Source organism: Oncorhynchus masou, chromosome 5 (genome assembly GCF_036934945.1).
Source record: "Oncorhynchus masou masou isolate Uvic2021 chromosome 5, UVic_Omas_1.1, whole genome shotgun sequence".
Classification (NCBI taxonomy): Eukaryota; Metazoa; Chordata; class Actinopteri; order Salmoniformes; family Salmonidae; genus Oncorhynchus; species Oncorhynchus masou.
The window spans coordinates 210327-228684 of NC_088216.1; the positions used below are offsets into that span (position 1 = coordinate 210327).

An 18358-nucleotide genomic window follows, 5' to 3' on the forward strand; every position below is an offset into this window, starting at 1 on the left:
GGTCCAGCTCAGCCCCTTTTCCTGCTCCCCCATTACCGTGTGTTTATAAATAAACCTAGAGTTTGACGGTAGATTTCAGTTGTCGTGCTTATTTCGTTCACACTTTTCCTTTGTCACAATAATAATTTGCATGAGTTATGTTACGAGTCTCATTACCATCCCCCCTAGACTGTCGGGCCAAAAGGGATTCGTAACAAACACACTAGAGGGAGGAGTAGTATTATAGTAGTAGTAGAACACACTAGAGGGAGGAGTAGTATTATAGTAGAACACACTAGAGAGAGGAGTAGTATTATAGTAGTAGTAGAACACACTAGAGAGAGAGAGGAGTAGTATTGTAGTAGTAGAACACACTAGAGAGGAGTAGTATTATAGTAGTAGTAGAACACACTAGAGAGAGGAGTAGTATTATAGTAGTAGTAGAACACACTAGAGAGAGAGGGGAGTAGTATTATAGTAGTAGTAGAACACACTAGAGAGAGAGGGGAGTAGTATTATAGTAGTAGTAGAACACACTAGAGAGGGGAGTAGTATTATAGTAGAAGTAGAACACACTAGAGAGAGGAGTAGTATTATAGTAGTAGTAGAACACACTAGAGAGAGAGGGGAGTAGTATTATAGTAGTAGTAGAACACACTAGAGAGAGGAGTAGTATTATAGTAGTAGTAGAACACACTAGAGAGAGGAGTAGTATTATAGTAGTAGTAGAACACACTAGAGAGAGGGAGGAGTAGTATTATAGTAGTAGTAGAACACACTAGAGAGAGGAGTAGTATTATAGTAGTAGTAGAACACTAGAGAGAGGGAGGAGTAGTATTATAGTAGTAGTAGAACACACTAGAGAGGAGTAGTATTATAGTAGTAGTAGAACACACTAGAGAGAGAGAGGAGTAGTATTATAGTAGTAGTAGAACACACTAGAGAGAGGAGTAGTATTATAGTAGTAGTAGAACACACTAGAGAGAGGGGAGTAGTATTATAGTTGTAGTAGAACACACTAGAGAGAGGGAGGAGTAGTATTATAGTAGTAGTAGTAGAACACACTAGAGAGAGGAGTAGTATTATAGTAGAAGTAGAACACACTAGAGAGGAGTAGTATTATAGTAGTAGTAGAACACACTAGAGAGAGGAGTAGTATTATAGTAGAAGTAGAAAGCACTAGAGAGGAGTAGTATTATAGTAGTAGTAGAACACACGAGAGAGAGGAGTAGTATTATAGTAGTAGTAGAACACACTAGAGAGAGGAGTAGTATTATAGTAGTAGTAGAACACACTAGATAGAGGGAGGAGTAGTATTATAGTAGTAGTACAACACACTAGAGGGAGGAGTAGTATTATAGTAGTAGTAGAACACACTAGAGAGAGAGAGGAGTAGTATTATAGTAGTAGTAGAACACACTAGAGAGAGGAGTAGTATTATAGTAGTAGTAGAACACACTAGAGAGAGAGAGAGAAGTAGTATTATAGTAGTAGTAGAACACACTAGAGAGAGGAGTAGTATTCTAGTAGTAGTAGAACACACTAGAGAGAGAGGAGTAGTATTATAGTAGTAGTAGAACACACTAGAGAGAGGAGTAGTATTATAGTAGTAGTAGAACACACTAGAGAGAGAGAGGAGTAGTATTATAATAGTAGTAGAACACACTAGAGAGAGGAGTAGTATTATAGTAGTAGTAGAACACACTAGAGAGAGGAGTAGTATTATAGTAGTAGTAGAACACACTAGAGAGAGAGAGGAGTAGTAGAACACACTAGAGAGAGAGAGGAGTAGTATTATAGTAGTAGTAGAACACAATAGAGAGAGAGAGGAGTAGCATTATAGTAGTAGTAGAACACACTAGAGAGAGAGAGGAGTAGTATTATAGTAGTAGTAGAACACACTAGAGAGGAGTAGTATTATAGTAGTAGTAGAACACACTAGAGAGAGGAGTAGTATTATAGTAGTAGTAGAACACACTAGAGAGAGGAGTAGTATTATAGTAGTAGTAGAACACACTAGAGAGAGGGGAGTAGTATTATAGTTGTAGTAGAACACACTAGAGAGAGGGAGGAGTAGTATTATAGTAGTAGTAGAACACACTAGAGAGAGGAGTAGTAATATAGTAGTAGTAGAACACACTAGAGAGAGGAGTAGTAGTAGAACACACTCGAGAGAGGAGTAGTATTATAGTAGTAGTAGAACACACTAGAGAGAGAGAGGAGTAGTATTGTAGTAGTAGAACACACTAGAGAGGAGTAGTATTATAGTAGTAGTAGAACACACTAGAGAGAGGAGTAGTATTATAGTAGCAGTAGAACACACTAGAGAGAGAGAGAGAGGAGTAGTATTATAGTAGTAGTAGAACACACTAGAGAGAGGAGTAGTATTATGGTAGTAGTAGAACACACTAGAGAGAGGAGTAGTATTATAGTAGTAGTAGAACACACTAGAGAGAGGAGTAGTATTATAGTAGTAGTAGAACACACTAGAGAGAGGGAGGAGTAGTATTATAGTAGTAGTAGAACACACTAGAGAGAGGAGTAGTATTATAGTAGTAGTAGAACACTAGAGAGAGGGAGGAGTAGTATTATAGTAGTAGTAGAACACACTAGAGAGGAGTAGTATTATAGTAGTAGTAGAACACAGAGAGAGGAGTAGTATTATAGTAGTAGTAGAACACACTAGAGAGAGGAGTAGTATTATAGTAGTAGTAGAACACACTAGAGAGAGGGGAGTAGTATTATAGTTGTAGTAGAACACACTAGAGAGAGGGAGGAGTAGTATTATAGTAGTAGTAGTAGAACACACTAGAGAGAGGGAGGAGTAGTATTATAGTAGTAATACAACACACTAGAGGGAGGAGTAGTATTATAGTAGTAGTAGAACACACTAGAGAGAGAGAGGAGTAGTATTATAGTAGTAGTAGAACACACTAGAGAGAGGAGTAGTATTATAGTAGTAGTAGAACACACTAGAGAGAGGAGTAGTATTATAGTAGTAGTAGAACACACTAGCGAGAGGAGTAGTATTATAGTAGTAGTAGAACACACTAGAGAGAGAGAGAGAGAGGAGTAGTATTATAGTAGTAGTAGAACACACTAGAGAGAGGAGTAGTATTATAGTAGTAGTAGAACACACTAGAGAGAGGAGTAGTATTATAGTAGTAGTAGAACACACTAGAGAGAGGGGAGTAGTATTATAGTTGTAGTAGAACACACTAGAGAGAGGGAGGAGTAGTATTATAGTAGTAGTAGAACACACTAGAGAGAGGAGTAGTAATATAGTAGTAGTAGAACACACTCGAGAGAGGAGTAGTATTATAGTAGTAGTAGAACACACTAGAGAGAGAGGAGTAGTATTGTAGTAGTAGAACACACTAGAGAGGAGTAGTATTATAGTAGTAGTAGAACACACTAGAGAGAGGAGTAGTATTATAGTAGTAGTAGAACACACTAGAGAGAGAGAGAGAGGAGTAGTATTATAGTAGTAGTAGAACACACTAGAGAGAGGAGTAGTATTATGGTAGTAGTAGAACACACTAGAGAGAGAGAGGAGTAGTATTATAGTAGTAGTAGAACACACTAGAGAGAGGAGTAGTATTATAGTAGTAGTAGAACACACTAGAGAGAGGGAGGAGTAGTATTATAGTAGTAGTAGAACACACTAGAGAGAGGAGTAGTATTATAGTAGTAGTAGAACACTAGAGAGAGGGAGGAGTAGTATTATAGTAGTAGTAGAACACACTAGAGAGGAGTAGTATTATAGTAGTAGTAGAACACACTAGAGAGAGGAGTAGTATTATAGTTGTAGTAGAACACACTAGAGAGAGGAGTAGTATTATAGTAGTAGTAGAACACACTAGAGAGAGGGGAGTAGTATTATAGTTGTAGTAGAACACACTAGAGAGAGGGAGGAGTAGTATTATAGTAGTAGTAGTAGAACACACTAGAGAGAGGGAGGAGTAGTATTATAGTAGAAGTAGAACACACTAGAGAGGAGTAGTATTATAGTAGTAGTAGAACACACTAGAGAGAGGAGTAGTATTATAGTAGAAGTAGAACACACTAGAGAGGAGTAGTATTATAGTAGTAGTAGAACACACTAGAGAGAGGAGTAGTATTATAGTAGTAGTAGAACACACTAGAGAGAGGAGTAGTATTATAGTAGTAGTAGAACACACTAGAGAGAGGGGAGTAGTATTCTAGTTGTAGTAGAACACACTAGAGAGAGGGAGGAGTAGTATTATAGTAGTAGTAGTAGAACACACGAGAGAGAGGAGTAGTATTATAGTAGTAGTAGAACACACTAGAGAGAGGAGTAGTAATATAGTAGTAGTAGAACACACTAGAGAGAGGAGTAGTATTATAGTAGTAGTAGAACACACTAGAGAGAGGAGTAGTAATATAGTAGTAGTAGAACACACTAGAGAGAGGAGTAGTATTATAGTAGTAGTAGAACTCACGAGAGAGAGAGAGAGGAGTAGTATTATAGTAGTAGTAGAACACACTAGAGAGAGAGAGGAGTAGTATTATAGTAGTAGTAGAACACACTAGAGAGGAGTAGTATTATAGTAGTAGTAGAACACACTAGAGAGGAGTAGTATTATAGTAGTAGTAGAACACACTAGAGAGAGAGAGGAGTAGTATTATAGTAGTAGTAGAACACACTAGAGAGGAGTAGTATTATAGTAGTAGTAGAACACACTAGAGAGGAGTAGTATTATAGTAGTAGTAGAACACACTAGAGAGAGAGAGGAGTAGTATTATAGTAGTAGTAGAACACACTAGAGAGGAGTAGTATTATAGTAGTAGTAGAACACGCTAGAGAGAGGAGTAGTATTATAGTAGTAGTAGAACACACTAGAGAGAGAGGGGAGTAGTATTATAGTAGTAGTAGAACACACTAGAGAGAGGAGTAGTATAATAGTAGTAGTAGAACACACTAGAAAGAGAGGAGTAGTATTATAGTAGTAGTAGAACACACTAGAGAGAGGAGTAGTATTATAGTAGTAGTAGATCACACTAGAGAGGAGTAGTATTGTAGTAGTAGTAGAACCCACTAGAGAGACTAGTATTATAGTAGTAGTAGAACCCACTAGAGAGAGTAGTACTATAATACTTGCCCTACCTTATAGTATTTAAATAATTAATTACTTTATTCACTATGTGTGTGTGTGTGTGTGTGTGTGTGTGTGTGTGTGTGTGTGTGTGTGTGTGTGTGTGTGTGTGTGTGTGTGTGTGTGTGTGTGTTGGTGTGTGTGTGTCTTTATCTCTCACCGGGTTGTTTCCCGGTGTGTCCAGCAGTACTTCCGGGGCGATCCACCCCTCTGTCCCCGGTATCCCCGAGCGGAGAGAGAAACTAGTCCTTCCCTCAGGGATCTTTTTACACAGGCCGAAGTCTGATATCAGCGCTCTCACCCGCCCCAGGGGCCCTGGCTGAGACAACAGGATGTTACGAGGCTTCAGATCCCTGTGGACTGGAGAGAGAGAGAGATGGAGAGAGAGAGAGATGGAGAGATGAGAGAGAGAGAGACCGGAGAGAGAGAGACCGGAGAGAGAGAGACCGGAGAGAGAGAGACCGGAGAGAGAGAGAGAGAAGAGATGGAGAGAGAGAAAGCAAGGGGAGAGAGAGAAAGCAAGGGGAGAGAGAGAAAGCAAGGGGAGAGATGGAGAGAGGGGGAGAGAGAGAGAAGTTAACAAATGGAGGGAGAGAGGTGTCAACAGTGGTGTTGTCAAATCACCGAGAGTCTCGAGTCCCTTGTGTTTGAGTCTGAGTCCAGTCTCGAGTCCCTTGTGTTTGAATCCAAGTCCAGCCTCGAGTCTAAGATGTGGTTTAGGACGTGGATGCCAGGTCATCTGATGCAGCACTCCATCACTCTCCATCACTCTCCTTCATGGTCAAATAGCCCTTACACAGCCTGGAGGTGTGTTGGGTCATTGTCCTGTTGAAAAACAAACACTAAGCCCAAACCAGATGGGATGGTATATCACTGCAGAATGCTGTGGTAGCCATGCTGGGTAAGTGTGCCTTGAATTCTAAATAAGTCACCAGCAGAGCAGCCCCACACCATAGCACCTCCTCCTCCATGCTTCACGGTGGGAACCACACATACGGAGATCATCTGTGCACCTCACTAAGACACGGCGGTTGGAACCAAAAATAATAAATTTGGACTCATCAGACCGAAGGACAGATTTCCACCAGTCTAATATCCATTGCTCGTGTTTCTTGGTCCAAGCAAGTCTCTTCTCCTTATTGGTGTCCTTTCGTAGCAATTCAACTATAAAGGCCTGATTCACCGTCTCCTCCGAACAGTTGATGTCTGTTACTTCAACTCTGTGAAGCATTTATTTGGGCTGTAAAAATCTAATAAACTTATCCTCTGCAGCAGAGGTAACTCTGGGTCTTCCTTTCCTGTGGCGGTCCTCATGAGAGCTAGTTTCATCATAGCGCTTGATGGTTTTTGCGACTGCACTTGAAGAAACTTTCAAAGTTCTTGAAACTTTCCGTATTGACTGACCTTCATGCCTCAAAGTAGTGATGGACTGTCGTTTCTCTTTTCTTATTTGAGCTGTTCTTGCCATAATATGGACTTGGTCTTTTACCAAATAGGACTATCTTCTGTAAACCATCCCTACCTTGTCACAACACAACTGATTGGCTAAAACACATTGAGAAGGAAAGAAATCCCCGAAATTAACTTTTAACAAGACACACCTGTTAATTGAAATGCATTCCAGGTGACTACCATATGAAGCTGGTTGAGAGAATGCCAAGAGTGTACAAAGCTGTCATCGAGGCAGGGTGGCTATTTAAAGAATCTCAAATATAAAATATATTTTGATTTGTTTAAACTTTTTGGGTCCCACATGATTCCATATGTGTTATTTCATAGTTTTGATGTCTTCACAATTATTCTACAATGTTGTGGTTTATCGTGTATTAAAAATTATACACTTTTTTGGTTCCTACATGATTCCTTATGTTGAATGCCATAGTTTTGATGTCTTCACTATTATCACTATAATTATTATTAATGTAGAAAATAGTTTTAAATAAAAAACTTTGAATGAGTAGGTGTGTCCAAACTTTTGACTGGAACTTTATTTTGGGTGAGTGGAGGTGACAGCAAGGAAGGAAGGAAGGTAGGTAGGTAGGTGGGTGGGTAGGTAGGTAGGTGGGTGGGTGGGTGTCGGATGGACGGACAGACAGCTGTATATACTACCTATGTTTAGTGAGTGGAGGTGGCTGAGACCAAGGTAGGTAGGTAGGTAGGTAGGTAGGTAGGTAGGTAGGTAGGTAGGTAGGTAGGTGGGTAGGTAGGTGGGTAGGAAGGAAGGGGTCGGGTCGGACGGACGGACAGACAGCTGTATATACTACCTATGTTTAGTGAGTGGAGGTGGCTGAGACCACACATGGTCTGTTGTAGTACAGTGACAGGGCTGAGACCAGCATGGCACGACGGATCTTCCACATACTGGGGACAGTAGAGAACACACATGTTATAAACATTACATATATACACTACCAGGTTATATATATATACTATCAGGTTATATATACACTACCAGGTTATTTATATATATATATATACACTACCAGGTTATATATACACTACCAGGTTATATATATATATATACACTACCAGGATATATATATATACACTACCAGGTTATATATACACACTACCAGGTTATATATATACACTACCAGGTTATATATATACTACCAGGTTATATATACACTACCAGGTTATATATATATATATATATATATATACTACCAGGTTATATATACACTACCAGGTTATATATACACTACCAGGTTATATATATATATATATATACTACCAGGTTATATATACACTACCAGGTTATATATACACTACCAGGTTATATATATATATATATACACACTACCAGGTTATATATATATACTACCAGGTTATATATATACACTACCAGGTTATATATACACACACTACCAGGTTATATATATATACTACCAGGTTATATATATATACACTACCAGGTTATATATACACACTACCAGGTTATATATATACACTACCAGGTTATATATATATACACTACCAGGTTATATATACACACTACCAGGTTATATATATATACTACCAGGTTATATATATACACTACCAGGTTATATATATATACACTACCAGGTTATATATACACACTACCAGGTTATATATACACTACCAGGTTATATATATATATATATATATATATATATATATATATATATATATATATATATACTACCAGGTTATATATACACTACCAGGTTATATATATATATATATACACTACCAGGTTATATATATATACTACCAGGTTATATATATACACTACCAGGTTATATATACACACACTACCAGGTTATATATATATACTACCAGGTTATATATATACACTACCAGGTTATATATATATACACTACCAGGTTATATATACACACTACCAGGTTATATATATATACACTACCAGGTTATATATATATACACTACCAGGTTATATATACACACTACCAGGTTATATATATATACTACCAGGTTATATATATACACTACCAGGTTATATATATATACACTACCAGGTTATATATACACACTACCAGGTTATATATACACTACCAGGTTATATATACATACTACCAGGTTATATATACACTACCAGGTTATATTATATATATATATATATATATATATATATATATATATATATATATATATATATATATATATACTACCAGGTTATATATACACTACCAGGTTATATATACACTACCAGGTTATATATATATATATATATATACTACCAGGTTATATATACACTACCAGGTTATATATACACTACCAGGTTATATATATATATACACTACCAGGTTATATATATATACTACCAGGTTATATATATACACTACCAGGTTATATATACACACTACCAGGTTATATATATATACTACCAGGTTATATATATACACTACCAGGTTATATATATACACTACCAGGTTATATATACACACTACCAGGTTATATATACACTACCAGGTTATATATATACACTACCAGGTTATATATACACTACCAGGTTATATATATATACTACCAGGTTATATATATACACTACCAGGTTATATATATACACTACCAGGTTATATATATACACTACCAGGTTATATATACACACTACCAGGTTATATATATATATACTACCAGGTTATATATATATACACACACTACCAGGTTATATATATATACACACTACCAGGTTATATATACACACTACCAGGTTATATATATATACTACCAGGTTATATATATATACTACCAGGTTATATATATATACTACCAGGTTATAAATATATACACACTACCAGGTTATATATATATACACACTACCAGGTTATATATATACACTACCAGGTTATATATATATACTACCAGGTTATATATATATACTACCAGGTTATATATATATACACACTACCAGGTTATATATACACACTACCAGGTTATATATACACTACCAGGTTATATATATATATACTACCAGGTTATATATATACACTACCAGGTTATATATACACACTACCAGGTTATATATATATACTACCAGGTTATATATATATACACACTACCAGGTTATATATACACACTACCAGGTTATATATACACTACCAGGTTATATATATATACACTACCAGGTTACATATATACACTACCAGGTTATATATATATACTACCAGGTTATATATACACACTACCAGGTTATATATATACACTACCAGGTTATATATACACTACCAGGTTATATGACTACACTACCGGGTTATATACTTCCAGGTTATATAAATATACTTCCAGGTTATTTATTTATTTATTTATTTATTTATTTATTTATATATATATATATATATATATATATATATATATATATATATATATATATATATATATATATATATATATGCACTACCAGGTTATATATACACACAACCAGGTTATATACACACTACCAGGTTATATACACACTACCAGGTTATATATATACACTACCAGGTTATATACACACTACCAGGTTATATATACACTACCAGGTTATTTATATATATGCACTACCAGGTTATATATACACACAACCAGGTTATATACACACTACCAGGTTATATATACACACTACCAGGTTATATATACACTACCAGGTTATTTATATATATACACTACCAGGTTATATATATATATATATACACTACCAGGTTATATATATATATACACTACCAGGTTATATATACACTACCAGGTTATATATATATATATATATATATATATATATATACACACTACCATATTATATATACACTACCATATTATATATACACTACCATATTATATATACACACTACCGGATTATATACACACTACCAGGTTATATATACACACTACCAGATTATATATATACACTACCAGGTTATATATATACACTACCATGTTATATATACACACTACCAGGTTATATATACACACTACCAGATTATATATACACACTACCATATTATATATACACTACCATATTATATATACACTACCATATTATATATACACACTACCGGATTATATACACACTACCAGGTTATATATACACACTACCAGATTATATATATACACTACCAGGTTATATATATACACTACCATGTTATATATACACACTACCAGGTTATATATACACACTACCAGATTATATATACACACTACCATATTATATATACACACTACCATATTATATATACACTACCATATTATATATACACTACCATATTATATATACACACTACCGGATTATATACACACTACCAGGTTATATATACACACTACCAGATTATATATATACACTACCAGGTTATATATATACACTACCATGTTATATATACACACTACCAGGTTATATATACACACTACCATATTATATATACACACTACCAGGTTATATACACACTACCAGGTTATATATACACTACCAGGTTACATATATACACTACCATATTATATATATATACACTACCATATTATATATATACACTACCATATTATATATACACACTACCAGGTTATATATATATATATATATACACTACCAGATTATATATACACACTACCAGGTTATATACACACACTACCAGATTATATATATACACTACCAGGTTATATACACACACTACCAGGTTATATACACACTACCAGGTTATATATATACATATATATACACAATACCAGGTTATATATACACACTACCAGGTTATATACACACACTACCAGGTTATATACACACACTACCAGGTTATATACACACTACCAGGTTATATATACACACTACCAGGTTATATATATACACTACCAGGTTATATATACACTACCAGGTTATATATACACTACCAGGTTATTTATATATATATACACTACCAGGTTATATATACACTACCAGGTTATATATATATATACACACTACCAGGTTATATATACACTACCAAGTTATTTATATATATATACACTACCAGGTTATATATACACACTACCAGGTTATGTATATATATACACACTACAAGGTTATATACACACTACAAGATTATATATACACTACCAGGTTATATATACACACTACCAGGTTATACACACACTACCAGGTTATATATATATATATATATACACTACCAGGTTATATATACACTACCAGGTTATATATATATACACACTACCAGGTTATATATACACTACCAAGTTATTTATATATATATACACTACCAGGTTATATATACACACTACCAGGTTATGTATATATATACACACTACAAGGTTATATACACACTACAAGATTATATATACACTACCAGGTTATATATACACACTACCAGGTTATACACACACTACCAGGTTATATATACACTACCAGGTAATATATACACACAACCAGGTTATATATACACTACCAGGATATATACACACTACCAGGTTATATATATACACTACCAGGTTATATACACACTACCAGGTTATATATACACTACCAGGTTATATACACACTACCAGGTTATATATACACTACCAGGTTATTTATATATATGCACTACCAGGTTATATATACACACAACCAGGTTATATACACACTACCAGGTTATATATACACACTACCAGGTTATATATACACACTACCAGGTTATTTATATATATACACTACCAGGTTATATATATATATACACTACCAGGTTATATATATATATACACTACCAGGTTATATATACACTACCAGGTTATATATACACTACCAGGTTATATATATATATATATATATATATATATATATATATATATATATATATATATATATATATATATATATATATATATATATATATACACACTACCATATTATATATACACTACCATATTATATATACACTACCATATTATATATACACACTACCGGATTATATACACACTACCAGGTTATATATACACACTACCAGATTATATATATACACTACCAGGTTATATATATACACTACCATGTTATATATACACACTACCAGGTTATATATACACACTACCAGATTATATATACACACTACCATATTATATATACACTACCATATTATATATACACTACCATATTATATATACACACTACCGGATTATATACACACTACCAGGTTATATATACACACTACCAGATTATATATATACACTACCAGGTTATATATATACACTACCATGTTATATATACACACTACCAGGTTATATATACACACTACCAGATTATATATACACACTACCATATTATATATACACTACCATATTATATATACACTACCATATTATATATACACACTACCGGATTATATACACACTACCAGGTTATATATACACACTACCAGATTATATATATACACTACCAGGTTATATATATACACTACCATGTTATATATACACACTACCAGGTTATATATACACACTACCAGATTATATATACACACTACCAGGTTATATATACACTACCAGGTTATATATATACACACTACCATATTATATATACACACTACCAGGTTATATACACACTACCAGGTTATATATACACTACCAGGTTACATATATACACTACCATATTATATATATATACACTACCATATTATATATATACACTACCATATTATATATACACACTACCAGGTTATATATATATATATATACACTACCAGATTATATATACACACTACCAGGTTATATACACACACTACCAGATTATATATATACACTACCAGGTTATATACACACACTACCAGGTTATATACACACTACCAGGTTATATATATACATATATATACACAATACCAGGTTATATATACACACTACCAGGTTATATACACACACTACCAGGTTATATACACACACTACCAGGTTATATACACACTACCAGGTTATATATACACACTACCAGGTTATATATATACACTACCAGGTTATATATACACTACCAGGTTATATATACACTACCAGGTTATTTATATATATATACACTACCAGGTTATATATACACTACCAGGTTATATATATATATACACACTACCAGGTTATATATACACTACCAAGTTATTTATATATATATACACTACCAGGTTATATATACACACTACCAGGTTATGTATATATATACACACTACAAGGTTATATACACACTACAAGATTATATATACACTACCAGGTTATATATACACACTACCAGGTTATACACACACTACCAGGTTATATATATATATATATATACACTACCAGGTTATATATACACTACCAGGTTATATATATATACACACTACCAGGTTATATATACACTACCAAGTTATTTATATATATATACACTACCAGGTTATATATACACACTACCAGGTTATGTATATATATACACACTACAAGGTTATATACACACTACAAGATTATATATACACTACCAGGTTATATATACACACTACCAGGTTATACACACACTACCAGGTTATATATACACACAACCAGGTTATATATACGCACTACCAGGTTATATACACACTACCAGATTATATAAACACACTACCAGGTTATATACACACTACCAGGTTATATACACACTACCAGGTTATATACACACTACAAGGTTATATACACACTACCAGGTTATATACACACTACCAGGTTATATATACACACTACCAGGTTATATATACACACTACCAGGTTATATATACACACTACCAGGTTATATATACACACTACCAGGTTATATATACGTACTACCAGGTTATATACACACTACCAGATTATATACACACACTACCAGGTTATATACACACTACCAGGTTATATATATACACTACCAGGTTATATACACACTACCAGGTTATATACACACTACCAGGTTATATATACACTACCATGTTATATATACACACAACCAGGTTATATATATACACTACCAGGTTATATATACACTACCAGGTTATATACACACTACCAGGTTATATATACACTACCAGGTTATATACACACTACCAGGTTATATATACACTACCAGGTTATTTATATATATACACTACCAGGTTATATACACACTGCCAGGTTATATACACACTACCAGGTTATATACACACTACCAGGTTATATATATATATATACACAATACCAGGTTATATATACACACTACCAGGTTATATATACACTACCAGGTTATATATATATACACTTCCAGGTTATATACACACAACCAGGTTATATATATATATACTTCCAGGTTATGTATATATACACTACCAGGTTATATATACACTACCAGGTTATACATACACTACCAGGTTATATATATACACACAACCAGGTTATATATACACTACCAGGTAATATATACACACTACCAGGATATATATACACACTACCAGGTTATATATACACTACCAGGTTATTTATATATATATATATACATTACCAGGTTATATATACACTACCAGGTTATATATATACACACACGACCAGGTTATATAAATATACACTACCAGGCTATATACACACTACCAGGTTATATACACACTACCAGGTTATATATATATATACACTACCAGGTTATATATACACACTACCAGGTTATATACACACTACCAGGTTATATATATATATATACACTACCAGGTTATACACACACTACCAGATTATATACACACACTACCAGGTTATATACACACTACCAGGTTATATATATATATATATACACTACCAGGTTATATATACACACTACCAGGTTATATACACACTACCAGGTTATATACACACTACCAGGTTATATATATACACTACCAGGTTATATACACACTACCAGGTTATATATACACTACCAGGTTATATATATACACTACCAGGTTATATACACACTACCAGGTTATATATATATACACTACCAGGTTATATATACACTACCAGGTTATATATATATACACTACCAGGTTATATATATATATACACTACCAGGTTATATATACACTACCAGGTTATATACACAAACAACCAGGTTATATATGTACACTACCAGGTTATATATACACTACCAGGATATATATACACACTACCAGGTTATATATACACTACCAGGTTATATATATATATACACTACCAGGTTATACACACACTACCAGATTATATACACACACTACCAGGTTATATACACACTACCAGGTTATATATATATATATATACACTACCAGGTTATATACACACTACCAGGTTATATACACACTACCAGGTTATATATATACACTACCAGGTTATATACACACTACCAGGTTATATATACACTACCAGGTTATATATACACACTACCAGGTTATATACACACTACCAGGTTATATATATATACACTACCAGGTTATATATACACTACCAGGTTATATATACACTACCAGGTTATATATATATACACTACCAGGTTATATATATATATATATATATATATATATATACACTACCAGGTTATATATACACAAACAACCAGGTTATATATATACACTACCAGGTTATATATACACTACCAGGATATATATACACACTACCAGGTTATATATACACTACCAGGTTATATATATATATACACTACCAGGTTATACACACACTACCAGATTATATACACACACTACCAGGTTATATACACACTACCAGGTTATATATACACTACCAGGTTATATATATATACACTACCAGGTTATATATATATATATATATACACTACCAGGTTATATATATATATATATATATATATATACACTACCAGGTTATATATACACAAACAACCAGGTTATATATATACACTACCAGGTTATATATATACACTACCAGGTTATATATACACTACCAGGTTATAACTGACGCCAGGACAGCGGAGTCAATCACCACCTTCCGGAGACACCTGAAACCCCACCTCTTCAAGGAATACCTAGGATAGGATAAAGTAATCCTTCTCCCCCCCCCCTTAAATGATTTAGATGCACTATTGTAAAGTGGCTGTTCCACTGGATGTCAGAAGGTGAATTCACCAATTTGTAAATCGCTCTGGATAAGAGCGTCTGCTAAATGACTTAAATGTAAATGTTATATATATACACTACCAGGTTATTTATATATATACACTACCAGGGTATATATACACTACCAGGTAATATATATATACACACAACCAGGTTATATAAATATACACTACCAGGCTATATACACACTACCAGATTATATATACACTACCAGATTATATATACACTACCAGGTTATATACATATACACTACCAGGTTATATACACACTACCAGATTATATATACACTACCAGGTTATATATACACACTACCAGGTTATATATACACTACCAGGTTATATATACACACTACCAGGTTATATACACACACTACCAGGTTATATACACACACTACCAGGTTATATACACACTACCAGGTTATATACACACTACCAGATTATATATACACTACCAGATTATATATACACTACCAGGTTATATACACACACTACCAGGTTATATACACACTACCAGGTTATATATACACTACCAGATTATATATACACTACCAGGTTATATACACACTACCAGGTTATATACACACTACCAGGTTATATATATATATATATATATATATATATATATATATATATATATATATATATATATATATATATATATATATATATATATATATATACACACACTCCCAGGTTATATATACACTACCAGGTTATATACACACTACCAGGTTATATATATACACTACCAGGTTATATATACACTACCAGGTTATATACACACACTACCAGGTTATATATACACTACCAGGTTATATATACACTACCAGGTTATATATATACACTACCAGGTTATATACACACTACCAGGTTATATATATACACTACCAGGTTATATATATATATACACTACCAGGTTATATATATATACACTACCAGGTTATATACACACTACCAGGTTATATATATATACACACTACCAGGTTATATATATACACTACCAGGTTGTAGGTGAACAGTTTGTCTCTCTCGGTGCAGTAGTATCTACCTACCTGTTGTAGCGTAGCAGCACACAGTTCTATAGCGATGTAGGTGAACAGTTTGTCTCTCTCGGTGCAGTAGTATCTGATGACGTTTGGATGTTCGTCCGATTCCCGGAGCAGCTGGACCTCTCGCTCTGCAACGTCAAAACACTCTGGAAGGATCCGTTTCACCGCCACGCGACGGCCGTCAAAATGGCCCCTGGAAGATTACACATATCAGGAACTTATCATGAATATATAATGACTATGTCATGACTTTGTCATGAATATATATATATATATAATTAATATATAACTGTATCATTAATATGTAATGACCATATCATAACTATATCAATAATAACTAATTAATAAATTATAACTATATCATTAATATATAATGACTATATCATAACTATATCATTAATAAATAATGAATAAATTATAACTATATCATTAATATATCATGACTATATCATAACTATATCATGAATAAATTACGAATAAATTATAACTATATCATTAATATATCATGACTATATCATAACTATATCATTAATAAATAATGAATAAATTATAACTATATCATTAATATATCATGACTATATCATAACTATATCATGAATAAATTATGAATAAATTATAACTATATCATGAATATATAATGACTGTGTCATGAATACACAATATTGTTATGAATAAAATGACAGAATACAATGCAGAGAATTCAAATTGTCTGGTGTGGGGGG

At 33.4% G+C, this 18358-nt stretch overlaps 1 protein-coding gene across 2 annotated transcripts in view; it reads right to left on the bottom strand.

Moving 5' to 3' along the window:
• ern2 (endoplasmic reticulum to nucleus signaling 2) overlaps window positions 1-18358 on the bottom strand; it is an 89890-nt gene that overhangs the window by 22504 nt on the left and 49028 nt on the right. For both annotated transcript variants that reach the window (XM_064958708.1, XM_064958700.1), the window contains exons 16-18: window positions 17640-17829; window positions 7361-7457; window positions 5257-5456 (exon numbers count right to left, since the gene is read on the bottom strand). In XM_064958708.1, coding sequence (XP_064814780.1) covers window positions 5257-5456; window positions 7361-7457; window positions 17640-17829 — 487 coding nt within the window. The remainder of the gene's footprint in view (window positions 1-5256; window positions 5457-7360; window positions 7458-17639; window positions 17830-18358) is intronic.